This window comes from Pteropus alecto, unplaced genomic scaffold (genome assembly GCF_000325575.1).
Source record: "Pteropus alecto unplaced genomic scaffold, ASM32557v1 scaffold91, whole genome shotgun sequence".
Classification (NCBI taxonomy): Eukaryota; Metazoa; Chordata; class Mammalia; order Chiroptera; family Pteropodidae; genus Pteropus; species Pteropus alecto.
Genome location: NW_006431910.1, coordinates 552,054 through 579,814, shown reverse-complemented (window position 1 = coordinate 579,814; position 27,761 = coordinate 552,054). Strand labels below are relative to the sequence as shown.

General features: G+C 50.8%; 2 protein-coding genes and 3 pseudogenes across 3 annotated transcripts; 3 read left to right on the top strand and 2 right to left on the bottom strand.

Annotated features, from left to right (window-relative positions):
* Positions 1-6,959: 6,959 nt before the first annotated feature.
* LOC112472248 lies at positions 6,960-7,078 on the bottom strand (annotated as a pseudogene).
* Positions 7,079-8,863: 1,785 nt separating this feature from the next.
* On the top strand, positions 8,864-18,072 carry UBE2L6 (ubiquitin conjugating enzyme E2 L6). 2 transcript variants are annotated; one of them, XM_006906000.3, is made up of 4 exons: positions 8,869-9,190; positions 12,443-12,538; positions 15,657-15,843; positions 17,325-18,072. In XM_006906000.3, exons 1-4 carry the CDS (start codon positions 9,164-9,166, stop codon positions 17,474-17,476), a joined length of 462 nt encoding a protein of 153 aa, XP_006906062.1. In that variant the 5' UTR covers positions 8,869-9,163; the 3' UTR covers positions 17,477-18,072. The 2 variants fall into 2 exon arrangements, with proteins under 2 accessions (XP_006906063.1, XP_006906062.1); XM_006906001.3 differs by lacking the exon at positions 12,443-12,538 and having other exon boundaries at positions 8,864-9,190.
* Positions 18,073-18,176: 104 nt separating this feature from the next.
* Positions 18,177-18,295, top strand: LOC112472265 (annotated as a pseudogene).
* Positions 18,296-18,405: 110 nt separating this feature from the next.
* On the bottom strand, positions 18,406-26,275 carry SMTNL1 (smoothelin like 1). The gene is made up of 7 exons (XM_006905999.3): positions 25,577-26,275; positions 25,240-25,372; positions 25,071-25,122; positions 23,835-23,993; positions 23,542-23,656; positions 23,252-23,403; positions 18,406-19,735 (listed from the first exon to the last, which is right to left on the bottom strand). The coding sequence occupies exons 1-7, from the start codon at positions 26,273-26,275 to the stop codon at positions 19,591-19,593; spliced, it is 1,455 nt and encodes a 484-aa protein (XP_006906061.1). The 3' UTR covers positions 18,406-19,590.
* A 574-nt stretch (positions 26,276-26,849) lies between these two features.
* LOC112472259 lies at positions 26,850-26,968 on the top strand (annotated as a pseudogene).
* The last annotated feature ends 793 nt before the right edge of the window (positions 26,969-27,761 follow it).

The following is a 27,761-nucleotide window of genomic DNA, read 5'->3' as shown; positions in this document are numbered from 1 at the left end:
TTGTGGATTGGAAAGAATATCTTTCCATTTCTTTGTATCTTCTTCCATTTCTTTTAACAGGGTCTTACAGTTTTCATTATATAGACCCTTCACATGTTTTGTTAGATTTATTCCTAGGTATTTTATTCTTTTTTGAATTATAAATTTTAACTATTTTGATTTTTCCAATCCAAAAAGATTGGATTGGAAAGAATATCTTTCCATTTCTTTGTATCTTCTTCCATTTCTTTTAACAGGGTCTTACAGTTTTCATTATATAGACCCTTCACATGTTTTGTTAGATTTATTCCTAGGTATTTTATTCTTTTTGTTGAATTATAAAAGGAATTATTTTTTCCACTTCTTTTTTCTGTCACTTTGTTGTTAGAGTACAGGAACACTATGGATTTTTGAACATTGATTTTGTATCCAGAAACTTTACTGTTTTTGCTTATTGTTTCTAAGAGTGGGTATTAAATGAAGCACACCAATTGCAAACTTGTGTCCCCTGCTAACTTGTGTGTGGCTGGGACTAATATGGAGTACTCCTAGGGATGTCATTGTGGTCCAGAGTCCAAATTCTCGCCTGCCATGTGAAAGGCTCGGATTCCACTTTTGGTCCATGTGACTTTCTTTCTGCCCACCACCGGCACACGGCAGAAACTCAATAGATATTTGTTGAATGATTCAATGAGCAAGGTCCTTTGATACTGGCTGTCAAGGACACGGATGAAATCATCCCACTGTGCCTTCTAGCGATTATTTTCTCCTATACATCCATCAGACACTTCTGGCTGCTGCTACTAGGAGACTGGTGGTGCCTGTTACCTTCTCTAGAGAACTGATCAGACTAAGTGAGGAGAGACACAAAGATATTCCCTGGAGGTGGGTGTGAGATAGGAGAGAGAAAGCCCTTCCCCAAATTCCAGGAGCACAGTAACAATTTAAGTCTAGGGCATGTTCTTCACCTTTCCCCACCTCTGTACCCCAGCATACTTCAGCCATGCTTTCCTTGTGACTGCCCGCCCTGGGTTACTCTCATTTTCCCACTAAAAACACCACTGTATTAAATAAGTAGAAATTTACATTAGTTGCCTACATTTATATATGTTGCTACAAGAACATTTTTTGGGGGGGGCGAAAACTTTTAAATATTACAAATAGGGCTGGATTGATGCTTTCTATCTAACCCAGCTCTATTCTATCATCATTTCATCCCTGGGGTGACTCATTCAGCCTAGTAATCATCTGGGATTTCAGCTGTAACCTAATCTACACATGTAGCCTATACGGGTAACCTAGCATAGATTAACCTTTGTTTAGAGTTTATAACTTCTCCTCCATTAACTTAAAACCCCACTTGGATCACCCTGAAATGTATAAGGTTTGTGCAATGCTCTCTTGCAATTTGCCGAAAGTTTCACAGAAAGACCAAGACTTAGTCAGATGTTCATCTATATGTATGCCAACCCTGACGTTGATGAAAAATGTTAGAACTGTTTTTCAAACAAAAAAAAAAACAACCCAGGATGTTTTACAGGACCAGGGGGCGAACCAGCTAAAACTGCCTGGAAAAGGCTAGAACATCCGCAAAGACCCTTCAGTGACCTCCTCGTGAGCTGTTCTCACTACACACTCATTATAATATTAAAATCTCCATCCAGGAGCAGAAATTTTCTGCCATTTTTGAACAGGCATATAGGCATAGCCCTGTATTCTGACTGTGTATGTGCAGAAACGTCCCATGGCGAAGTCTACCCTGATGTTTATGACCGATTTCCTCTAATAAAGGTGGATGTGATGCTTCGTTTGGGGACACTTGACTCTGGGAACAAGCCCTAGAGTGTCCTTGCTTGCTGGCTCACAATAAAGCTCCTTCTCATAAAACCGTCTCAGAATTGTCTCTTGGCTGGAACCGCTGACCATGCAGACTGGTTCTGTCCAGGAACAGAATCCGGCTGAGTCTTTTCATTTAGTCGGAAGCTCCCTGGGTCCTCTCTGGGCCCTGCTTCCGTCCACGGTGCAGCTCAGACTAGTGGCAGAAGCTCCCAGCTCACAGAACTACACTTTCGTCCCCTACTGCTGTTCTCATTTGCCATCCAGATAGATGACACGAAAAGCTGACCCAAAAGGCTGGCGCGTTGGTGGATTTGTCTCTCCTGCTTCACCTCCGGACTCTCTCCTCAGCATCTTCTCCATTGGGCTGAAATGGAAAAGTGAGGGAGAACGAAACCCCGGGGGGATGGGGTAGCCAGGGCCCCTTCTTTTCACTTCAGGAGGTGTCCTCTGATCAGGATCTGGTTACCTGGGTGACAAGAGTCAGTCTGCAGGCCTTTGAAAAGGCCCCTAGACAGAACGCTAATTTAATCTACTTCAAAGCTCCCTCATTTCTTTATTATTATTATTTTTTAACAAGGTGCTGCCGCCTGGATTTAAAGGGACTTTGTCCTTTCTTGGGCCTTCCGAATGGTTTTTTAGGGCAGTGTTCTGATGGAAACAAAGCCCAGTTCTGGTTGAGTTCTCTGGAAGCCGAATCCCCAGACCCCAGGGGTCAGCAAGAGCAGGCTGTGCGGTAAGTCCCGTACCCCTGTGCCCGTGTAAGGCCATTGGGGAAGGGGTCCTCCCATTCCCAGGGGTGAGCTGCAGGAGCCCAGGAGCTTCATCCCAACGTGCCTGAAGGGTCCAAAAGGCTTAGGAATTCTAGTCTTGATTCCAGGGGGCTTTATAGCCCTAGACTCCTCTTCTGCAAAATGATAGCTTTCATTTTTGTTATATTTTCATACACCCCTGTACTACTATGTATTCTATTTGCTATGGACTGAACTGTGTTCCCCCACAATTCAAATGTTGAAGCCCTAACCTGCAGTGTGATTGTGTCTGGAAATAGGGTTTTTAGAAGGGTAATTAAGGTTTACTGAGGTTGTAAGGGCAGAGCCCAGATCCAGTAGCACTGTGACTTTGTAAGAAGAGGAAGAGAGAGAGAGACACACACGCCCCCTCCATATGCAGACACGAAGGGAAAAGGCCATCTGCAAGCCAGGAAGAGGATCGTCCTGAGAACTCTACTATGCTAGCACCCTGATTTCAGACTTCCGGCCTCTAGAACTGGAAGACAATAACTTTCTATTGTTTATGTTGCCCAGACTACGGCATTTTGTTATGGCAAGTCAAGCTGACTAATACCATACTATTTAATGGACTCATTTTGTTTACTTGAATACACTTATTTATATAAGAAGGAAATTCGACAGCTTCTCTGTAAATGGAAAGTCAGTAGCCCTCACTGTTAATAAAATGAATCAGGGCAGACCAAACACAGGGCCTCAAGCCTAGGATGCTTTTAGGGGCCTATGAAAATCCTTTAATTTTAATTTCTTCTTAAATTTACAAAAAAATTTTAAAAACTAAATACAGTAATGAATATAGCCTGGATTATATTGTTTATGCCAATACAGTCATAAAATTTAAGTTTTAATATTTTTTTCTTTTTTTTTTATGGAGAAAGGGTCCCCCCAAGGCCAAAGTACCTAGAGACCCTGAAAGTCAGAATTAGCCCTGGAATGAATGTGCCTATAAAGAAACGCTACGAGGACTTCAGTGCCAGAGAAGAAAGTCTATGTAGTCATACCGAATTGACAGAGAGAAGGGCTGCGACATATTGTACACCAAATTCATCATTTGACTAAATTGTTACTTCCGATGAAATTTGTTTACTTTTCCTGCCTGTATATCGTTTTCTGTAAAGTTGCTTTTATACAGACTATTTAGCGACGTTCAGGTTTCAGACAATTGCTTTTGCTCGGTCAATTTCTGTTTCCCATTTCTTTATCAATGAAAGTTATGATATTATAAAAGCAAAGAAATATGCTGAACAAAGTTATAGAATTTGAAGTTCAGTCTCCTAACTTTGTCACCCTAACATGATTATTTGATCTGGGCTGGTTGCCCTGATGCTGTTCCAGCCCTGTGCATCTTGAGCTTTGTGTGATCTGCCTCAAGGCTATGATCTGAGCAAGCGGGAGATACACTCTGTTCTGCATCGAATCAGAAAAATGTCCTTTGGGCTATGTCTGAAGGACAGGACTAACCTCAGACTCTCTAAGGAGCTAGCCACAGAAGGTCTAGGACACTGCTGTCTTGCAGACAACACTGAAGTAGATTTTCAGCCTCTTTAATACCAAGGGCACCCCCACTGGTTGAGTGATTCTGAAGAAGTCCTATCCTGGCATAATAATCTACTTGAAGAAGAAATTTACATATAGACATTTACATACTTACATACATACGCATGTGCATGTAGACCCTAATACTTGGGAGGCTGTCACAGTGTAAATCAGGAACAGCCTTCTCTTTATTGGCAATCCCATAATAAAACTCAGGAACCAAGACAAAAGGAATTGGCTTCCAGGGATTTGAATCTTGCTGCCTATACAACTGTTGGTTCGTTTTCATGCTTTTTATGATTTCTGCATTGGCAGAAATTCTCATACTTTCGATGTTTCTTTTTCAAAGACTCAATTTTTTATGACTAAAAATAGCACCGTTAAGTACATTTAGAAAATAGAAAAAGTAGAAATCGCTATTAACCTTGTGCTTTGAATGAGCGAGTAATAGCATCTCAATCATTTTCTTGATTATTGATGAGGTTAAATATTTGTGTTTTTTGAGTAGCTGTGTTTCTCTCTGGTCAAATGTTCATGTCCTTTGCCTTTGTAGTACTTTTCGTAGTCGCTTTGTTTTTCATATCAAGTTATAGGATTTATATAATAAATATAATTTAACTGGCAAAAAAAAAAAAAGAAAGAAAGAAAGAAACGCCATGAAACAGAATGACGTTACTTAATTCTAGCTGATTTTGCCTGCTGAAATCTCTATACCTCCTTCCTTCTATGCCTCCTCATTCCTTGTTAAAAAAACAAAATTAGCATGTGTTGGATACAAAAGACCAGTAGCCCTAAACTGAAACTTTGTCTTTGAGAAATCAATAAGGGCCAGAAAAATATTAAATAAGAAAAAACTTTCTTAATATGTGATTTAGTACCACCTAAAATTGCTTGACACCCTGTTAGTGGGTTCATTTAGTACTTGGGAGACACTGGACTTGTTGGTGATGGAGATGACAATGATGATGTTGATTATCACATTATCGTGGTCCAGGTTTGTTATGAGTGCTCACTGTGTGTCAGGCTAAAATTTTTCATTTTAAAATCTAGCATAATTCTCGCAAAGATATTTTACAGATCAATTAAAACTTAGGTTAAGTAACTTGCCCTAAATCACTTAGAAAATGTCAGAGCTGGAAATCTAGGAATGATTGACCTCGAATCCCATGTTCTTCATTGCTAGGTTATGTGTCCTGTTTTTGTTTCCCTCTTTTCGATTAATTTTCTTTAAGAAACATGTTGTATTTGTTTATAGTTTTGAATGGAGAGTTATTCACATGGTAGGAAAATTGAAAAGTACAAAACAGTGGAAGGGAAGTCTCCTTCCAGCTCCATCCCGGGACTCATAGTTTCCCGCACCGAGTGGGTAAAACCACTTGTCAGTTTCTTAAGCATCCTTCCAGATTAGTCTACAACTCGATTAAGATAATTTTCAGAAAAAGGCAAAATCATGACTCTTGTACAGATATAAAATGGATACATATCTGAGATTTCATTCTACTCATTAATTGACAAGAGAACGAGGCAGATGTTAGAACCAAAGAGAATTTGAAAACAGGTACGTTTATAGATAGATCAAGAGTATTGAAATGAACATGTAAATAAAAGCAAAGCTGATTTTTCCGTCGGGTGGAAGAAAGGAAATCAATTAAACTTCTATTGGACAAAAATAATTTGCATGCGTATGAGAGTTATTTTGCATGCCATCACTTACTACAATTTACAGAGTGTATAATAACTCAAAGATGATGAAAGGCAGAACATCTGAAAAGGCCGTGCTGTAACCAAGCCACATTTTTTTCCTCCTCAGCTGATAATTACTCTATTGTGTTCTTAAGTGTCCTCCAGCTTAGTCTCTAACATGCAAACATAAATGCATATGCTGTGGTCTTTAAACACATGACTGACATGCCGCACTGTTTATGGTGTCTGAAAAGTATGATTCCCTTTTTTTGTTCAGATGGTCTCTGTGACCCCTGCCCCTCTCCCGGCAATGACAGAGCTGCCAAGAGTGGAAGATGACAATTTTTTCCCTGTGAAGTCCCTGGCATGGTTCTGACCGGGAACGGGCACTGTCACACCTCCCAGTTACACTTCCCTGTCTGCAAAGGCCACAGCCATCATGCGGCATGAAAAACCCTGACGCTAGGAAAGAAAAGAGAGGGTTCAGAGATAGGAAGTTAGCCAGTGTAAAGAGACTCCAGAACGGGGATTCCCTACAGGATTAGGCAACTAAAAAAGCAGGTGAGGCCAGCCAGGCTGGGAGGAACAGGGAGTGGTGAGGCTCGTGGAAAACCAGTAAACTGGCCGGCATTACTGCTTTAAAGGAGCAGCCCCAACTCCAGCTGGTCAACATCCCCATGAGGGATCATGAGCCTAGCACTACCCAGAGTCTTATGTTCTTAGAGAAGGCAGGAATAAACATTTTAATGTAAAAAACCTTTCAGTTTTAAAGATAGAAAGTTGTTAAATTTAAAGTTATTTATTTTTGAAGAGGTAGCATCTTCACATTGTTCAAAAATTTAAGAGGAAATGGGATTAACAGTGAAAAGTTTTCCTCCCCCATCCCATATGCAGTCACCTAGCTACCTTCCCCAAAGATACTCACAGTATCATGTGTCCTTTTAGACGTGCTATGGGCATATAGAGTCAAATATTATTATGATAACTGTCACTTATCTTCTGAATATCAATTCATTACTCCTCACATCCACTATTCTTCTTCTTTTTTTTTTTTTTAGGGGAGACAACCCTCCTTGGTTGACTTCACAGACTGCAAGGATCTTGTCAGTTTACAATCCCTTATTTCTATTTTTATGCCTACAGCACCTGGTCTTCCTAGATGGTCTCCCATCCAACTACTAACCAGGCTCAACCCTGCTTAGCTTCCAAGATCAGACAGGATCGGGCTTGTTCAAGGTAGCATGGCTGTAGACTCAGCCACTATTCTAAGTCCCATTTTACAGATGAGGACATGGAGGCACAGATAGCTTAAGTAATTTGCCCAAAGTTACTCAGCCATTAATAATCAAGCTGGGATTGAATCCTGATTATTTCTAGCTGGACGTTACAATTTTCAAAGTTCCTCCACTTCTGTGAGCTTGGCCTCACAGCGTTCCTGGGAAGTAGGTGGGGGGTTCCACAGCCCACCGGAGGCCACGCTGCACTGAGGGGTGGATGGAGGCCATCCTGCTCTGGGGGGCGGATGTGGAACTAGAGTTCGAGTCTCCTGGGGGCTGGTTCTGACACACAAGGGTCTGCACTGTGTGAAGGTACGAAGATATGCATGTGAGTGTCCCAGCTGTATGGGTGGTTAGCATTCATCCCAGGATGGGGTGGCTGGGCTAAATCCATGACTCTGAATTCGAGTCGGGGACGCAGAGTTTCTCTAGCGCGGGACAGACTGTTCCACATTGTGGAACTGCTTTCAGTTTCCATATACTGCACCTTCGTTCTCTCTTCTGGGAACTCCCTAATCCCACGTTCTGTCTGTTACGCAGTACTTTTGCAATTCTCTTGGATTTTTCTCTCTTCCAGGAAACCTCTGCCCCTCTCTAAGTCTGCATCAAGTGACTCTTTGCAGGCTCTCACAGCACCAGATGGTTCCCTGTATCCTTACCCTACATGCTTACCACTTTGCATTAAAAATGCAAGGGCTGTATTCTTTCCCTTCTCAAGGACAAGGACCCCACTTTCTCATCCGGCTGTTCTCTAAAGTCAGTGCCTGACAGTCAGCAGTAATGCACGTTAACTGAGATGAATGACCAGAGGCAGGGGCAAGTGCCTGGGCTGCCTCATCGGTACCTGGGTTAAGGGATTGTGGACAATGTCCTATTCATTTCTGGAACACAGAAGATGCCCACTTAAAATTTATCGAATTGAATTAGACAGCATTAATCGTTCTACGAATACATCCCACATCTGAACGGAGAAGTCATTTGGTTCCAAGACACTTAGATGAAAACGACAGGAGGTAGCGAGCCGAAAAGCGGTGGGGGTGAAGAAGACGGGTTCGGTCCTCCCGAGGAGTCTCGTTATTACTAGGACATTCTTCCCCAGATGCTGCTCGGCGCCCAGCGGCTGCTGTCCCACCGCAGCTTCAGCTCCGGGCTGGGGGAAGGGATCTCTGCTCTGCCCTTGCACTCCTGGCTAAAGTTTGTGGGGGCAAAAGGTACGCCCGCAGTTTGTAATGGACTGATGGTAAAATAAGGGAGGCTCTTTTAATCCGTCGTGGGGCTGCCCCCTTCAACTGTTTCCCTATTGGGCACATAGTAGGAACTCAACTAGATGCTAAACCTAAAGGACCCAAACCTTAAACCAAGAGAGAATGGGTCCAACGGCGCCCCTTTGCAGGGTGCTTTTCGTCATGCAACCACACAAAGGATCTCAAACTGCTAGGGAAGGGGTCTTTGGAGGGTGTAATGGGGCTTTGGGCTCAGAGAGGGGGAATGACTGGTCTAGGGGGCTTGAGGAATTCGCTGGGGGAGTTTAGGGCGGCGGTCTGTTGGTGGAGCCGCAGAGCAACCTGTCGGGAGCTGCTACAGCATAGCCAGCATCCAGTATTGACTTAGGGGGAGTGTTTGTTTGGGGTAGCGGGCAAACGAGGGAGCCCCCACACGGCCTCCGGCGGCGGAGCTGGAATCAGAACCCGGATGGGCGGACCCCAGCCTCCAGCCTGCGAGCGCTCGTTGCCTGGTGCACGGCGCCCCCCAGTGGGATACCAGGATCCGGCCACATCGCGCGCTCCCGGGCCCGCCCGGTCCCCCAACAAAGGGCGCGAGTTCCGGGTATCCCAGCCCACTGCCCTGGGGCCCCAGCCAGGGCCCGAGAGGCTCCTGCCCTCGACCGCTTCGCAGTGTCAGCGGAAGAGGCAGGGAGCAGGTCCACATGGTCACGGGCGCGCCGGTGAGCGGAGCGCGGGCGGGGCTCCCGGAGGTGGGGTCCCCGGGGCGGGGCGCCACCGGGACGCCGGCCGGCGCATAATCTCGCTGGAGTCGCCAGAGTCCACACTCCGTCCCGAGATGACGGCGAGCAAGCGAGTGGCGAAGGTAACTCTGTGGAGGTGACCCCTTTCTCACGGATCCCCTCGCCCTCTCCACTCCCTTCTGCATCCTCCCTTCCCCCGGGCTCTCCCTGCGCATTTGTTTGTCCCGGTTCCGGGGCGGCCTGAACCCTGTTATCCCGGTCCACTCCTAGAGGAGGAGTGGGTCTTCCAGAGGGGCCAGAGCTGGAGTTTTGGGGGGCAGGAGCATATCCGGCGGGGATGTCGCAGGCTCCCTGAGCTGTGCTGGAGATGGGGATGAGCTGGCTTCTCCCAAACTGGTTTCGGTTTCTTTTCTTCTGCCAGAAACTTGTGATAACAGCTGTTTGCGTCTCAGATGCCCAAGGATTCAAGGAACCAGGCTCTCTGCTTGGCGGCGGGGCGGGATGGTTTTGAACTGACATAACCAGGACACGGTCCTGGCCTCGAAGTAGCTCAGGACCCGCCCCCTAATTTGGTACCTGCATTACTAGAGCCTCGAGAAGTCTGGGATGCTGAGTAGGTGTCGCTAGCAAAGTTCCCTGGGTGTTCTTGGGAGGAAAAGCTGCCGTGGCGGACCTGGAAGGCGTCCTGGAGTAGGTGGCGCGCATTCATTCGTTCTACAGATCTCGAATGCCTGTTATGTGCTGCCTCCTGCCCTAGGAGGTGGGGAGGCAGAGATGAGCAAAAAACCCTGTCCTCAGTGAGCTTTCTTTCCAATTAAAGACACAGCTTGAAATGCGGCCCCGAAGGATAGGGAGGGGACAGTTTCCCCCCGGAGGAGGGAAAACCCAGAGTGTTTGCAGGACTGGGGTACAGCCGGGAGATGGAGATGGGAAGAGATAGGGAAGGAAGAGCGACCCTGGTGATGTGGGTCTGACACCTCCCAGACTTTGAGTATCTCAGAAGTTCCCCTACAATGTGCAGAGTGGGGTGCGGTCTTGAGGGGAATAGAAAGGTGTGCCTGCTACCCTCCGCCTCCGAGAAGAAGATGTCCCAGATTGGGGCACCCAGAGCAGGTGCAGCCCCAAACTGGAGGCTGGCAGCAAGACGGGGCGGAGGGTCTTTCCAGCCAAATGGGAAAGAGCAGGAGTCGGTGTTTGGTGTTTATCCCATTGGCACCATTAAGTGCCAAGCAATTTACTTCAGTTATTTTATTTTATTCTCTCAGCAACCCTGTGAGGTAAGTCATATACCCCCACTTTACACATGAGGAAGTGGAGGCTCAGAATTAATGACTCAGATGTCAGGGTCACCCATTCAGGAGTGACAGGGCTGGGATTTGAGCCCAGGTCAGGGGAGCTCCACTCAGCAGGTTCTTTCAGTGGCCTCTCTACTTTCATTTTCTGTTACTCTGAGTCGGGTGATTTCCTAACAGGCATCCGGGAAGAGCTGTATGTCCTCACTGGGGTTTCGACATCCTCAGACTTTGGGAAAGTTTTGGCAGAACTCACCTATAACTGATAAAAGTCCAAGTGCTCCCGGTTATAGCAAAGTCGGAAAACATCTATTCCGCAGCTTCTCTCTTCAGCCTTGGCCTTCATTCTTGCCAAAGAGACACAGTTGATATGGGAACTAGGCCTTGAAGTAGCAGATGCTTCTAGTTTGAGGGTAGTGTCTAACCACTATGCTGTACACCCAAAACTAACATAACAGGCAATGTCAACTGTAGCTGGCGGGAAAAAAAGATCAATGAGGGTCAGAGACCCTAGACCGTAGGCAGAAGGCTCTAGAAGCAATTATTGGTATGGACAGACACGGAGGATGGGCAGAAAGCTAGGAAGTGGGGGACGGGGGTGTGTTCACGTGTGGGGCGTAGAGAACATTTAGGTGGTCCACAGTGTTAAAGGACCTTCCCCATCCGTGGACAGGCTGTGGGAAGCTTTCTCTCTGCCTTTGTTTCTGCCAGTGCCTCTCAGCCTCGTCACCATTGACATTTTGGGCCTGATAATTTGTTTATCAGCATCCCTGGCCTCTACCCACTAGATAAGGAGTGGCACTGCCCCATGGTGACACCCCAAAATGATTCCAGACATTGCCAAGTATCCCCTAATTGCTCTGAGCAGAGAATCACTGGTTTACACCTTCGGTGTTTCAGAGCATATGACCTGCCCTTGAATGTCTAATAATCTTTGATATTGTAATTATTCCCCCCCCCCACCCCCCAAAAAAGTCTGTTGTCCCACAGGATGGACCCTGAAAGGGCTCCTTGGTCAGATACGTTTGGGAAGTGCCCCATGCCCTGGGCACTCACATCTTGAAGACTGACGATACACAATAGCATTTCAAGGCTTTGGGAAGTCCTGCAGACAAGAAGTCTGTTCAGCCTAGTGTTTCTCAGTGTACTTAACCACGGAACCCTTTTCCTGTAATAACTATTAATCTCGCACGGGACACGCCATTCACAGTTGCTCTGGCGGGGCCCTTTGCCTCGGTGCCTCCCCCTTCTCTGCACAGTGGGCTCCTTTATTCTGCGTGGCCCAGTCCACTGTCACCCTCTGCGAAGCCTTCCTGCGGCCCTCTCCTTTCCTTCCTCATTCTGTCCACATATTGTCCACATAATCACGTTCCCGTTTCTGCCATTATGCCAATGAAGTTCTTGAGAGCTGGGCTCTGCCTTAGTCAAGTGTCCGTAGACGATGCTCGAGAAAGGGCTGTTGGGAGAATTTAGTGATGTTTCGGTGATTGGGTCACATTTGTGGGAATGGGCGTCACTCTTATGCCCTTCTTTCTCTGCTTGGTGTATAGAGTTCTGCTTTGCCGTGGTCCATCTGAGTCATTCCCCTTCCCCAGTCCTGGGCTGGAGGAGTCTGACAGGCACAGGGCGACGTCTCTGATGCCACGGGCCCTGTCAGGGCGCGTCGTCATGCTGGACACTCAGTGGAGACTATGGGAGGAAGGGAGGGAAGGCAGGTATCAGGACCTCGTGACTCTCTAGGAAAAGGACTAGAGGACAGAGGTTAAGTGCCTTGGTTTCAGGAGAGAAGGCCCCAAGGGAAGTTGACTTCTAAGTTGTGACACCGTGAAGCAGTGACCTTCATTTCCCTCTGCCTAGCACGTACGGGGTGGTGCTGAGGCTAATGCTGGAGAAGTCACTTAAAGCACTTGGCGCCACATCTGACACATACTAAGTGCTCAATAAATGGGGGCTCTGACTTTGCCGGCTTCCATCCCCTAGGGTGGCCTGTTTGGGACTTGGGATAGCCTCTGGGGGCGGGGGGCGGGGAGCAGCTGAAGTCAGAGAGACTAGTCAGCTGTCCCCTTGCTGTGCCTCCTGCAGGAGCTGGAGAATCTTCAGAACGAGCTCCCCCCATACCTATGTAACCTGTCCAGTGATGACAACAACGTCCTGGTGTGGCATGCAGTCCTCCTTCCTGTGAGTGTCCCCGGGATCATGGCCTTAGGTTGAGGGGACTGAGGCCGGGGACCTGGGCAGGGAGGGTTAGGACTGGGCAAGAATTTTCCCTGCCTTAGAGCCATTTTTTTACTGCCCCTGTCATTTTACTGCCCCTGGATTGATTGTTTCTGAGTCTGGATTGATTGTTTCTGAGGTTGAAGCTGACTGATGAAAAAGCTAAAAGACTTTTAGACTAGGTAGGAGACCCTCTTCTCAAACCAGTAGCTGCCAAGCCCTCCACAGAAGATTCAGCAGACAAATGGCATCCAAAACAAAACAAAACAAAACAAACAAACAAAATATATATATATATGTGTGTGTGTGTATCTATCTATCTATCTATCTATCTATCTATCTATCTATCTATCTATCTATCTATCTATCTATCTATCTATCTATCTATCTATCTATCTATCTATCTATCTATCTATCTATCTATCTATCTTGAGTCTTTATCAAAGGATGGGGATAAACTTCCTGTTTCCCACGGTTGGTAGAGGGTAAAGATTAGTTTCCAAAATTTTGCCAACCTTAGAGTGTTATCCGGACATTTGTTATATATCAAGACCGTCGGTGAAGCTAACATATTGAACGCAAGAGGCGTCAGGTTGTCAAAATAAAGCGTATTTCATCCAATGTCCTGAAGGGGTCAGGGAAAATGAGCAAACTGAACCGAGAATATTTTATTTAGGAGAGGTTCTCCAACAATGTTACTGCTTAGTTATACTGGAGTGGTGCTGTTCAGATTTCAAAGCTCACAGATAAGAGGCCAATGTCTTTCAGCCTTTTCTGAGGCCAACCCTTGGCCTTGTCTCTGCTCTCCAGGTCTCGTTCCCTTGCTATCGAGGACATGAAGCTGAGACATTTTCTTTATCTGCCCTGTAGTTGCCTCATCTCCTATTTCAGACACATCCAAGTCCACTATGGCTTCTTTTTTGCCTTCTGGTGAGGAAGAGGACCTCTCTTAAAGCCTTGCCTCTGGTGAGGAAGAGGACCTCTCTTAAATCCTTGCTGAAATACACATGTCATTCGGTCTGTTTTCTCAGTAACGAAGGTTTTGAAAGAGTCTGAGGCTTTGGAACCAGCCTGGAGGCCCCTGTGCTCTGTGTTAGGGTCATCCAGTTTCTGAGGTTCCTCCCTTCTAAGAATGGAGAGTGGTGCTCACGCTTAGAGACATATAGTTGACAGCACTGGCTGCCCATCCTGGCACTGCCACTGTGACCCTGGGCAAGTTTAGCTACATACATTGAACTTGAGTTTCCTCAGTCTGGAAATGGAGATGCCGATAGTCGTGAGTTTTCATAATACTTTTCATCATAATAGCTGACGTATACATAGGGCTTGCCATGTCCCAGGTCCTGTTCTTAGCATAAATGAACTCATTTGATCCACATGTAAGTCCTATGAAGTCTGTTATTATTCCCATATGAAAGCACAGAGAGGTTAGGTTACTTGCCTGAGGTCACACAGCTGATGAGTGGCAGGGCCTAGAATCACGCTCATGCAGGCTGGCTCCAGAGTCCATGTAACTTCGACACTCTGCAACATGGGCCACTATGTGTCACGCCCAGCGCAGAGTAGGTGCTCAGGAAGATCTTCAGGTTGCCCAAAGCCTGGAGGGTTTTCTACCTGATCCTGGCAGCTCCCAACCCTTGGTCACTCCAGCCTCTGGGTTCTCTATTTATTTAAATCATGGTAGAATCCATGTAACGGTATTTACCACCTTAACCGTTTTTAAGTGGACAGCTCAGAAGCACTAAGTACATTCACGTCGTTATGCAGGACTCACCTCCAGAACGTTTTCATTTTCCCAAACTGAAACTGTCCCCATTACACACGGACCCCCCATCCCTCCTTCTCCCCAGCCTCTGGTAACTAACTTTCTATTTTATGTCTATGAATTTGACTGTTCTAGGTACCTCCCATAAGTGCAGCCATACAAAACGTATCCTTTTTTGTCCACTTATTTCACTTGGCATAATGTCTGCCGAGTTCAGGTTGTGGCATGTATGGGAGTTTCGTTCCTATTTAAAGCTAAATAATATTCTGCTGTATGTATAGGCCGCATTTTGCTTATTCGGTCATTCGTCAATGGACGTTTGGGTTGTTTCCACCTTTTGGCTATTGCGAATCGTGCTGCTGTGAACATGGGTGTGCAAATCCCTGTCTGAGCCTCTGCTTTCGATTATTTGGGGTGTCTACCCAGTAGCGGAATTGCTGGATCCTACGGTAATTCTGTGTTTCATTTTTTGAGGAACCACTATGTGGTTTTCCACAGCGGCTGCACCATTTTACACCCCCAATCTTCTGAGTTCTTAGGATTTCTTCACTCTCTTCATTTCTTCACCCGTGATAATTAGGTTCCCTTGCAGTTGCTAACAGCTCCCAAACAGACCTTCTCTTCGTCCATAATTCTCAGCAAGACTTTAAAGCTGAGATGACCATTTGTGACAATAAGGGTGGACCTTGAAAGCAAACTGAGAAAGACAAATACTGTGTGATCTCTCTTATATGTGGAACCAAAAAACTGCTAGAAAAAGAGATCTCGTGGTTACCAGAGACAGAGGGTTGGGAGTGGCAGGAGATGAGCAAGGTGGTTAAAAGATATAAACGTCCAGTTGTAAGACAAGTAAGTGCTAGGGACGCGATGCCCAGGCTGGGGACTGCGGGTCACCCTGCTGTACGCCTTAAACTGATACAGTGATAGAGGTCATGTATTTTTTAATAAAGCTGGAGTGGCGGGGGGTGGGGGGCGAAGCTGAGATGGTCCTTAGAGCTCATCTAGTCAAACTTTACCTATTTTTCAAATGAGGAAACTGAGGCCTAGAGACGGAAGACGCTGGCCCATGGTCACACAGTTAGAGCCAGGATCTGACTTTTGCGCCCTCCCTCCCCAGGCCAGTACCCTTTTGTGATTCCACTCCTCCACTAAACCATAGATCAGTGGACAAATGAATATGGGTGCCATCTGTCCCTGTTCATGATTCTTCCTACGCGTGGAGCAGAGGATGCCTCGGACCCTGGAGTGTGGATGAGGGTGGGGGTGGGGACCAGACCGAGGTTGCATCTTTTCAGAGCAACCTCTTCTCGTACACAGAAAAAGCCACCCTACAACCTCAAGGCCTTCAACCTGCTCATCAGCTTTCCTGAGGGGTATCCACTCATGCCGCCCACGGTGATGTTCACGACCAAGATCTACCACCCCAACGTGGACAGCAGCGGCCGGGTTTGCCTGCCCATCATCAACAAGGAGAACTGGAAGCCTAACACCAAGATTAGCCAAGGTGAGGCTGGGCCTTGCCTGAAGGGTGGGGCTGATGCCGGGTGGGGCGTACGGGCTGATTTTGAGTTAGAGAAGCCCAGAAGAGAGGAGATGAAAAATTGCAGGACTCAGCCAAGCCTGTCATCGGACAGAAGGGATGCTTCTTGAGATCCTAGGCTGGCTGACCTGCTCCTGCCTCTGTTCTTACACCTGGGCAGGTATGACAGAACATCGTCACCAGGTTCATGGGAGAGAGAAGCAGCTGGGCTGTAGTGTAGAGGGAAGGGTTTGGGATGGGAAGGCCCGCTGCTCTATCTGTGGACCTCGGTGAAGGATTTGCTCCTTCCCAGGGCTCAGTGCCCTACATGACGGTTGAGGGGATTGGCCCCAAAATGATAACACACCTCACTTAATTTAGCGTGTTTGGCACTGTGTGAAGAGCTTCACACACCAGCTTCACTTAATCCCTCCAGCAACCCCACGGAATAGTGCTCTCATTAGCTCCGTTTAAGAGATGAGGACACTCAGGCAAATGAGAGGTGAAGCACTTGCCGAAGGTTGTACAGCTGGCAGGTGGCACACCTGGGACGCGAAGCCAGGCTTGGCTGACTCTAGAGCAGCCTGTCGGGCAGAACTGTCTGCCGTGATGGGGATGTTCTATTGCTGTGCTGTCCGATTCCATGGTCACTAGCTACGTGTGGCTCTTGAGCCCTTGGCATGTGGCTAATGAGACTGAGGAACTAAATTTCTAATTGTAGTTCCTTTTAATTAATTTAAATTTAGATACATGTGTGGCTAGAGTCCACCGTGTTGGACAGCGTGTCCCTTCGAGCCTTTGGGTGTCATCACTGTGCACGATTCTGCCTCAGGACCCGCTTGGGAGGTCTTACCCTGGGAACGGGGCTCCTGCGGGGACGGGCAGAACAGCCCTTGGATGAGCTTTGGGGGCTCTGGGAACGTTCTTAGCTCAGAACTGCGTGTTTGTGCCTGTGCACACGTGCCTGGGGCAACAGGTCACTGCTTCACACGTTCCCAAGGGCATCTGCAAAAGCTCAGAGCCGTGGGCCAAGGGCATCTGAGAAAGCTCAGAGCCACAGGGCAGTAGGGGTGTCCAGTCTTTAGCCTCAGAACCCTTTTTCTCCAAATAAAAGTTTATTTGGAATCTTAATACCAAACAGAGGAAAATGGCATGGTTGTTGTTAAAAGGGGAGCGGGACCCAGACACCCACTCATCCCACCGACCCCTCCTGCGGAAGTGCCTCTGAAGCCGCAGAACGTAGTTTGAAAACCACTAATGGAACCAGTCAGGGCTTCGGGCATCATCAGCCGGGAGTGTGAGGGCATTTGATTTGGTTGTAGAGTCATCCCGAGCTATGGAATCTCCTTGGGGGTTTCCCAAGGAGTGCGTGTGGCTGTGCAGGGGGGTCCGGGAGTGAGCAGCCGCTGCCGCCTTCCCTGGGGTTTCTCTGTCTGTGCTGATGGCCTGATCCTGCCTCTCCCCAGTCTTGGAGGCCCTCAGCGTGCTGGTGAATAGGCCGGAGCTGGAGCAGCCTGTGCGTGTGGAGCTCGCCGACCTGCTAGCACAGGACCCGGAGCTGTTCTACAGGGAGGCCGAAGAGTTCACCCTCAAGTTTGGAGAGAACCGGCCCTCTTAACTCTGCTCCCAATCCTCTATGCGTGATGGACACGCACACATGGACCGGGGGCCAGAGCCCGTTCGTGGCCCATTCCCTGCTCATTTTTTTCCTTCTTAGGTTATGTATGTAGTGTGTATGGACTCAGTCTCAGGTTCACCTGGCCACAGGTGTGCTTTCCCACTCCCTCTCTCTGAGCCAGAGTCAGGCAGTTTAGGTTCGCAGAGTCACGGGCCAGCTCTCCAACACTCTCTGACGGGGATCCTGGTCTCACGGATCCTGGTCTCACTAGTCATTCTATCTTAGAGATGCAGGTCACCTTCCAGGCTGGCTCACAGGAAATGAGCCCAGCAGCCAACCAGAATCTCCCTGAGGCCCAGGCATGGGGGGCGGGGGAGGGGTGGGAAGTGGGGAGTAGGGGTGAGAGGCGAGACACATGGAGGGAGTCACTTATGATTGGGCACTTGGTTGATGATGTGATTGAAATCAGCCAGGCTGCTGATAGATGTATAGTTTAGGTGCTAAACCTTTCTGTTCCAGTGATGAATCACTAAGTGGTGCATATGATCTCCATCCCAGAAATCTGACTACATGGTTTCAAAGCCACTTGCAGCCTCGTAGGCTGCTCCGTACTGGGGGCCAAGCTTCAGGCTGGAGAGAGTGTCCCGTCCAGGAGGAGTCACGGAAACCATGTGTCTATGCAGCCATTAAAGTCACAGATGTCTACGGCCATGCCACCCCAAGCGTGCCCGATCTCACCTGATCTCAGAAGCTAAGCAGGGTCGGGCCTGGTTAGTACTTGGATGGGAGACCACCTAGGAAGACCAAGTGCTGTAGGCTTAAAAAAAATACTAATAATAAATAATAATTTTAATTAATTAATTAAATTAAATAAAGTCACAGATGAATTGTGGAATCTGGCTCCGTGTTCACTGAACGGATGGGGTGATTTCATCAGGAGAGGAGAAGGCTGGGGACTTAGCAGCCATGAACCGATGGCCTCAAGCCTCATGTAACTCCAGACATCGTGGGGCCACGAGGGACTAGGCCCTCCTGGCCAGAGGGGCCGTTAACGCCTCCAGAAGGGTAATGTCCCCATTTTATAGTTGAGGGAACAGAGGCACAGTGGATTGCTTCAGTGGATTGCCAGGTCCACTCTGCCCGTCAGGGCAGGGTCCACACCTGCTGCAGTGCCAAGCTGGCTGGTTTTCATTTTTGTGTTTTTCATGGCCTGTTCACGTCAGCACACATTCTCCGAGTGGCTGATAAAGCCAGACAGGATTGTTAGCAGGACATTATCATCAGCTCAGCGGTTCATCTCTAATGGGCAATGGAAAAATAAAAAACAAGCCAAAACATCAGCCAGAGATGGAGGGATTAACTTAACCCAAAGGAAGAACTTTCTGGGTGCAGTGGTTCTAAGCTACTGGAAAAGTACCTGCTTTTAAGAGGCAGAATGTAGAGTATCTTTGAGCCAAAGAAATCAGCGTAGGCCCCACCAGCCTACTTTGGGTGAGATTTCTAGGGAGTCCTCGATTCCAGCCCCTGCCTTGGAACTCCCTTATCTGGGAGGAGTGTGGAAAGAGGGAAGAGAATTGGGGTAAGTGCCAGAGATGGCTCGCCATGAAGGATTTGTTTTTACTTTTGGCCACCACTTATCGAATACTTATGCGACAGGTGCCAGGTAAGGTTATTTTTCTTTTCATGATCTCATTTAACCCTTGCAACACCTTCATGAGGTTTGGACTCCTGTTATCCCCATTCCGGTGGTAAACTGAGGCTCAGAGAAGTTAACTCACTGGCCCAAGGTCACACAGCTGGTTAGCAGTAGGACCCGGGCCATTGAACTTTCCCAAATGCCTCTCATGGTTGTTGAGAGGATTGTATCAGGTGAGCAGCCCCCGGCAGCCGGAGTTTATTCCAGAGTGAGAGAGGTTCCTGGGTGGGGGAGGGAGGGCGTGCTGAGGGGCCAGACAGGATTTTACAAAAGTACTTTTAATGGTGCTAAGACCGGTGCCACCTGCCCTTTGCCCGAGCCCCGACTCTCCCGTCTCCATGGAGCAGAGAAGTGAGCCTCGGGGCCATGGCTGGCCAGCTGGGCGTCCTGCCCACCTCTGCCCACAGGCTGGGTCAGCTCATTTCTTCTTGGTCTTCACCAGTCCCTTCTGCACGAGGCTGCGATACAGCTCTTGGATGTAGGTGTAGACGCACTTGGAGTCGGGCACTGCCAGCCGTACCATATCATCCACCTCCAGCAGCTGGGCACAGTCGGCCAGTTTCCTGGGAGGCAGGGGTGGGGCGGGGTGAGGAGCAGAGAGCCAAGGGCGAAAGACATGGGAGCTAGGGGAAAGGCAGGGTGGGCAGCTCGGCAAGGACGGATCGTGTGTGTTGGAGATGGGACGTCACCCAGGCCAACCATCCCACTGTACAGGTGAGGGAATAGAGGCCTCGACCGTTAAAACTCAAACTCGGCTTAGTCTGATCCCCAAGCTCGCATTTCCATTGCGCTGTGTTCTCACATGGGAGCGAGACCCTCTGGTCTCTAGTTCTGCATTAACCCGCCCCTTCCCCATGCTCCCGGCTTTGTCCTCCGGAGGGCCAGGCCCCTCGGGAAGAGCTTAAAGGACAGAACCCCGGTCCTAGCCAGAGTGCTGGCTCGCAGCTGCCCCATCTCCGTCTTCATTCGGTCTCTGTGTATTTACTGAGAGAATTCAGTGCTGAACAAAACCAAAACTTCTTGCTCTCGTGTTACCGACATTCTCGTGGTGGGAGACGGTAATCAAACCCATGACGTAGACGGCACATCAGATGGTGAGAGGCGCTATGGAGCCAAATGAGGCAGGAAAGGGAGGCAGGGTACATTCCCGTATCGTGGGTGTTTTTAACAGGGTGCTCAGGGAAGGTCAAAGAGAATAAATCCGGGGAAAGAGGATCCCAGGCAGTGGAAGCAGCGTGTGCAAAGGCCCTGAGGCAGGCCTGCTTGATGTGACTGCATGGGAGTTAGCCCCACGTCCTCTTTCTCTGACTTCCCGGCTGCCCTTTGGGGCGCCGTGCCACTCCTGGCTTCGCTAAGGCTGACAATCTGAATTAACCGCTGTCAGGGCCTCACTACCCTGTGCCGGGCGCTTTATCAAGTGCTTCCGCCTGAACCGTCTCATTCACGCCTACCCTCTGCCCTCAACCAGCAGAAGAGGAACTGGAGATTCAGCGGTTTGGTGATTTGCCCAAGGTCACAGTGAGTGACACAGCTGGGACTCTACCCCAGGCTGGCCTGACACCTTTGGCATCCTTGCCCTGGAGCCAGGTCCCGGCAGTCCCGGCCTGCCAGATCGCCATGGGCGCTGGCAGTAGGAGAAACCAGCGGAAATCCTCTCTCCGGGCCGAGACAGCTGGGCCGAAACCCAAGCCGCACTGGCCTGGGCACAAGGGAGAGGACCACAGGCTGGAGGATTTCGAAGAATGGGCCAAGCTCCCTGGAACCATTGCAGTGATCTGGGCTCCTGTGGGCCCTGTCCCTCCACCCTGGACAGGCAAAAGCTTCATTCCTATTGGCCCTGCGGAGCGGGTCCGACTCCTCCAGCAGCACGGCTGATCGAGCCCCCGGGGGCTCCAGCACCGGCTGCTCCCCTCCCTCATCCCAGGACTCCAGGGAATCAGAGGACAGTTCTAGAACGGGCAGTGGGGTGCGATGGCCAAAGCAGGGGCTCCCTTACTCTGCACACTTAATCTTCACACCAACCCCTAAGAGAGGTGAAGTCAGCTGAGAGCTGGACAGGAGGCAGGATTCACACCCAGCACCTCAACCTCTATTCTCCACCCTCCAGCTCCACGGTCCCCACCATGTCCTCCCCTTTTCACTGCTGCCCGATGCCTCCTGTCAGCCTGTCATTATCACTGACCATTCCTTCCGCCTTCGTCTGGCTCTGCCTGGCTTGGAACCAAGGCAAGGCAGCCGCGGGACGATGACCTGTGGCCCATGGGACGGGGACATCTGGTCAGGGTGGAGCCACATGCCCTTGGATGTTCACTTGGAGCTCTCAGTCCCAACTCGGAGTCCACTTGCAAATCCCGGTGCTGCCACAGCCCTCCCGTACGACCCCAGGGTGTCACATAACCTCGCCACTTGTGTCCACACTCTAAGATCACCGTGAGCGTCGAGTAGGACGCTCCAAGGAGAGCACTTAGCAGAACGCCTGGCAGCTAATCCCTCTCTATTCCAGGGCTCGTCATCAACACTAAAGGTGTTTCTGAGCCCAGAGCAGGACATGTGCTCCTGACCCTCTTAGCCGCCCACCCCCGGGGCACCCATCCCTTCCCCGGGCAGGACCCTGTGAAACCGGGAGGAGTCTTCTGGAACGGCAAGCCTGGTGGTGCTCGTGGGCCCTTTAGACATGCCTCCAGGGCCATCTTGGGAAGGGAGGTTGGGCTCTGAGCTCCAGGAACCCCTCCCATCCTAAAAATCTGTTTTAATCTGTTTTGTATGTTGGGCATTCGCTTAATATTTGGTTTGAGGAATCTGCTGAATAAAAACAAAATACCGTCTGAAAAGCACAGATCAATATTCAATCCTCTCCTTTTGCCGATGGGGACACACAGGCCCAGAGAGGAGAAGGTTGCTGCCCCAGGCCGCCCTGCAAGTTGGTGGCCAGGCCTGGACTGGACCAGAGGACTCTGCCTCCCAGGCCAAGGCGCAGCTAACATCCCAGGTGGCTTCTCCCCTGTCACAGGGCTTTAGAAATGCACCCAGAGCCGCCCTCATTGGCCGTTGCCCTCTGCACGGTCCTGTCTCTACCAAGAAGCCCAGTAGCTTCTCTCTGGGGCCAGAAGAACCGGGGCTCCCTGCATGAACTCCTTGGGGGCCCGAAGGCCATCGAGGCGTTTGGGCCTCGCAGGTGGGTAGAGATGGAGGTCTCCGGCCGAGGCTGGTTTCGGTGCTTTGCTGGTGAGAGAGCCTCTCCCTTCTCCACCAACCGGAAGTCTCGTCTTTGCCTCTCAGGACCACACTGTTCCTCACATCCTCCTGCCTTTCTAGAAACTCCCCTTTCTCCATCCTGCCTCCACCCGAGCACACAGCTATGTGAATCTCAACAATAAAACCTCCTCCAGGTTCCAAAGCAAATAATAGTTATCATAACAGCTGCGATATCATTCGTTATAATACAGGAACAGCTATTAAGATTTTTTGCCACAAATTAGATACTGTTATAGGGTGCTTGCTTACTTAGTTCCTTAATTCTCACAACAGCCCTGCAAAAGAGGAAACCTCAGCCCATTTTCATGATCAGAATATAGAGGCTCTATCCATGGCCATCCCACCCTGAATGTGCCTGATCTCGTCTGATCTCGGAAGCTAAGCAGGGTCAGGCCTGGTAAGTACTTGGATGAGAGAATATGGAGGCTCAGATCTGTTGGTAAAGGAGCCTAAGATCACGCAGCCGACAAACAGCTGAGTCTGAGTCTGACCCTGACCCTGACTCTCTGTACCAGCCTGTCTAAAACAGCAGATCCGACCCGCCTCTCCTCTGCTGGCACTGTCTTCATGGCACCTGCTGGCACTGTCTTTATGGCACCTGCCCCTGGCACTATATTTCACGTGCGTGTGTGTTTATGATCTCTCTCTCTTTGGAGCATAAGCCATGGCGAGCAGGGATTTTACCGGTTTCACTCACTGGCCATCAAACACTGTTGGTTACCCCAATGTGTGGCCGCAGCCCCCTCCCCAAGCGCTGTGCGTGAGGCACTGGGCTTAGGCGCCCCGAGCGCCCACCGGCCCTGCCGTCTGCGGCTGCGGCTTACTCTGCTGTGGAGAAGGCCAGGGTGAAGTTGTGTCGGCGCTCTGTGGGGTCCAGCCCGGCGTAGTCGAAGGCATCAGGGAAGAACTTGTGGATGAGAGCGCAGAAGGCCATGCCGCTGCTCCAGCTGGAGGAGAAGTTCTGGATGTCCACGTGCTGCGGGCGGGCGGACCGGAGCGGGCCTCAGTGAGCCTCGGGCTGTGGGGCCTGGGCTCGGCCAGCTCTGGGCCTCCCACCTGCTCAGACCCTGCACTGCCCTGCGGCCTTGGGGAAGGGTCCCTGTCCCGTGCCCACCTCGTAGTTTCTTGTCATGGCCCGGCACCACTCTAAGAGCATGTTCTTGACGCTACCGATGGCCGCCCCGGCTGCCTTAGTGTTACGGAACAGGGCCGTGGGGCCCGAGGCTGCCCTGTGAGGGGAGGGATGGAGAAGCCCAGGCCAGAGAGGTGGGAGGCCGTGGGGGGCCCCCTCAAGGAGGAGCCCCAGCCCCAGGCCCTCTCCCACCTCGGCCTGGGCTGTTACCACCACCCCTCAGGCCATGGTTCCCGGAGAAAGCCCAGCCCAGCCCAACCAAGGCTGCATCCTACCCGCCAAACTTGTCCACGATGGCTTTGCGGTTCTGTGCACGGGCCCCTCGGGGCCGGGCGGGGGCTGACACCCTGCGTTCCGGCGCTTTCTCCTTCTTCTTCTCCTGTGGGGGCGGGGGCTCCGTGGGACTCTGGGGCACCTCGCTGGGCGAAGACTCACTACGTGGAAAGGTTCAAAGACATGTAAGAGGGTCTGGGACGAGCCAGTACAGGGTGTAGGGTGGGGGCGGGGCTGGCCGGGGTGTGGTCTGAAGGGGCATGCACAGTTGTGGCACCCACTTCCTCCAAGGGGCACACGCTTCCTCTGTGCCAAGCACGGGGAGAGGGCTGAGAAGGAAAAATGAGGCTCAATCTAACTTGGGGAGCACGTGGTCTGGTGGGATGTGTGGGCAGGACCAGGACAAGTCCGAGGTCTGACCGGAGTTAGAATCCTGGCTTTGCCTCTTACTTGCTGTGTGACCTTGGGATTGTCATGTCACTTCTCTGAGCCTCAGCTTCCTCATCTATAAAATGGGGACCACAATACCTACCTACGAGGTGGTTCTAAGGCTTGGGTAAGAAGGGGAATGGACAGCGCCCCGCTGTGTCTGTCACGTAACTGCCTGAGTGCTCGGTGAATAGTCACTGGTTATCTTTCCCCAAGAAAGTGACATGGAGGCGGATTTCCGGTCCAAATAAAGGAAGATTCTTCTAATGACTAAAGTTGGGCAATGGCAAGAATAAAGCTCTCAATTTATCTCGCACCCGCCAGGCACCAGGCCCTGTGCTAGGTGCTTTGCACACATTATGTAATTTAAGCCTCGCAATAATCCCGTGAGGGAACCACGGTGACTGCACCCACGTCACAGATGAGGAGCGGCAGAGTGACATGGCCAAGGTCACACAGCTGGTAAGCGGCAGAGTCCTCGTCCAAACTCAGGCTTTCTGCCCGTGCTCTGTGGATGGTGCTGAAGCCTGGAAGCATGCTGAGCGGCAAGATGAGGGTCCCTGTAAGACCCGTCAGGACGCCGAGAGGCGTCAGCCGTGAGCGAGAGGTGGACCAGGTGTGCCGCACACGCCCTTGGCTCTGGTCCCTTTGGTCTCCTGGGCTCTGCCCTGGGAAAGGGCCTGAATGCCAGGAGTTCTGGAACGTCTAGAGGTCAAGTGCTGGGGAGGCCCAGGCTCAGGGGAGGGTAGACTTCGAAGGGAGCAGGTGGTAGGGGGACCTGGCACCGGGGCCCCGGGGTTGGACATTACCTGGCTGAAGGACTGGTCTCTCCAGAGGCTACAGTGTCTGGGCCCACCCCATCTGGAGGAAAGGAGCAGGAGGGAGGGAAGTGGGGCCACCAGTGACGGCGACGTGCTCCCCGCCCGCCCCTTGGGGGTCGCCTCTGCAGCAGCCCCTGGGCTCCTGGGCTTCACTCACCTGGGCTAAGGCCGTGGCCCTCCTCTGTGGGGCTCTCAGGCCACTCCTCGGGGGAGCTGGGGGTCACCCCTGCCCCTTCCTCTGACTCTCTCTCCACACCCTGGTCCTGCTCTTCATTGGGACTGCCTGGCTTCTGGAACAAACGTGATCTGTGTGAGCACGCAGTCACACGAGAGCCTGCTCAAGGCTTTGTGAAGACTTCAGAACGATCTGGAAGGCAGCCTGAGACCACAGTGCTGCACCCCCCTCCCCGGGCTCTTGATATCAGTGGGAGGAAGACTGGCCTTTCCCCAAGGGATAAAACAGGGGGCTTGGGGACTCCAGCAGGGGGTGGGGCCCCCTCCCACTGCTGCTCCGCCTCACTCACCTCTGCCTCTTCCAGGTCGCCCTCCTGTGGCTCGGCCTCGGCCTCGGCCTTGGCCTCGGCTTCAGGAGCAGCCCTCCTCTCGGAGTCCGACTCGGCCTCTGGGGCACCGGCCTTCTCCTGGGCTTCGGCCTTGGGCATCTCTGCCCGGTGGCTCTCCTCCTGAGAGGCCTCCGTGGCCTCTGGCTCCCCAGCAGCCTGCTTGGGCTCAGCCTTGGCCTCGTCACCCACCTTGCCTTTCTCCCCGGCTTCGGGCTCGGCTGCTTTCGCACCAGCCTTCTGCTTCCCAGAGGCCTGCGCTGCCTCCTCTTTCCCCTCAGGCTGCTTGGGTTCAGCTCTGTCCTCTTCTTTCCCGTCACTCAGCTCCCGAGGAGCAGCTGTGGTCTCTTCCTCTCCACCGTCCTTCTCTGGAGGCTCGGCCTTCGCCTTGGGCTCCACCTCAACTTCACCCAACCCATCGGCTTCCGCCTGGCATTCAGCTGCCACGCCATCCCCGGCTAGAGCTCTTTCCTGCCTTCCTGCCCCATCGGGAGGCCCCTCTGTGACGGTGCTCCCCGCCGTGCCTTTGGCCTCCCCCTCTGCAGAGGCTCCACCTCCCAGTGACCCCGGAGTTCCTGCGGTTGGGGAGACAGTGGCCCCATCCTCAGAGGGTTTCTCTTCCTTCTGCTCCATCTCTGGGAAGAGAAGACAGGCCGACCCGGTCATGCTCCGTGTTTGCGTGAGGGGAAGGCCCGCCCTCAGACAGCACGGGCCTGGAGTCTGGAGGCCTGCGGTTCAGTTCTGGGTCCCCCCCTACTTGGACATGTGACCTGAGCACCTACTTTCCTTGGGGTGAAGTGAAGGGACAGAGCGCTGCTCCCCCGGAGGTGGGGTGAGGGCCCCGCCGACTCGAGGTTGGGTGGCATTCACCTCCCGGCCCTCCGCAGGTTGTGACTGGGGCCACAGAACGTTAGGTCGCATGATGCCTTTTCGAGGATTTTGCCTCTTGGATCAAGACAACGAGGCGGCTACAATGCCATAGTGGCATCCAGCAAAACCTGTGGAGCAGGTGCTACTCTCCCCTCTGAATGGAGGTGGCTCGCCTCGGACTCAGCCCAAAGCAGGCAGGAGCGTCAAGACAGAGTCTAGTAATACTGTTTGGTCTCCGTTGTATTTATTTTTACAGTTACTTTCTATTTCTGGCCAATGATACTGAGTTTCTATTTCTAATAGTGATATAAAGTTTCGTTTAAAAATACATGTATTGGTCTACAGCCATGCCACCCTGCACGTGTCCAATCTCATCTGATCTCGGAAGCTAAGCAGGGTCGGGCCTGTTTAGTACTTGGATGGGAGACCACCTAGGAATGCTGGGTGCTGTAGGTGTTAAAAAATAAAATGAAAAAGTGAACAGAAAAATAATAAAAGTACATGTATTGAATTTAAAAATCAGCTAATTCAGAGAAAGGCATTCAGGAAAGCAGAATGCAGGTGGTACAGATGTCGCTAAATCATGGAAGTGGTGAAAAAATGCCTGAAATTTGGGAAAGCCTGGGCCAGCTCGTCTCTGGGGCTCTGGCATCCTCTGCCAGCCTCTGGTTCTAGGAGAAGGTGGGCCTGGGCACGGAAGACTTTCTGTTGGTGAAGAATAGAAATGTTCTCTCCCTAATCTCTGCAGGGAAACCTGACACCCCCACCCCAACTGCTTGCGGGTGGCAGGAGTGGGGGAGATTACGACACCCTAACTTGGGGTTTCCTGTTCAAGTACTGTATCTACTCTAGGATCTAAGAAAACAGGTGGGTGGGGGGACAGGGCCAGCTCCTGAATCCCCTTGCCCTTCTCGGGGGTCTGTTTACAGAGAAATGAATCCCCAAATAGTGTTCAGGGCATGACTCAGGCAGAAAGAAAAGTAGACACTCCTGTCACTGGCTAAAAATACCTCCTGCCCTCTGCAGTGCCATCGTTCTGGGCGACAGTACCCAGGGCACCTGGGTAATTGGGACAGAGGCAGGAAGACAGGCAGATGAGGGCCATGGCTCTATCCTGCCACTGATGTGGGTCCTACTGCCCCTAGACCAGAGTCCTGGGGTGCCTGGATTCGGTGTTCCCACTGTTTCCTGGGAAGCAGGCCAGGATTTGCAAAGAGGCTCACGCTGTCCTCCAGCTCCGCCCCTCCTG

Excerpts from the sequence above, each read along its gene's own strand:
- UBE2L6 (XM_006906000.3), top strand. The coding sequence starts at position 9,164 with ATGACGGCGAGCAAGCGAGTGGCGAAG. Across the intron at positions 9,191-12,442 it reads CGAGCAAGCGAGTGGCGAAG|GAGCTGGAGAATCTTCAGAA; the intron begins GTAACTCTGTGG and ends TGCCTCCTGCAG. Across the intron at positions 15,844-17,324 it reads TAACACCAAGATTAGCCAAG|TCTTGGAGGCCCTCAGCGTG; the intron begins GTGAGGCTGGGC and ends GCCTCTCCCCAG.
- SMTNL1 (XM_006905999.3), bottom strand. The coding sequence starts at position 26,275 with ATGGAGCAGAAGGAAGAGAAACCCTCTGAGGATGGGGCCACTGTCTCC. Across the intron at positions 23,994-25,070 it reads GAGACCAGTCCTTCAGCCAG|TGAGTCTTCGCCCAGCGAGG; the intron begins GTAATGTCCAAC and ends CTTTCCACGTAG. Across the intron at positions 23,657-23,834 it reads ATCGTGGACAAGTTTGGCGG|GGCAGCCTCGGGCCCCACGG; the intron begins GTAGGATGCAGC and ends CTCCCCTCACAG.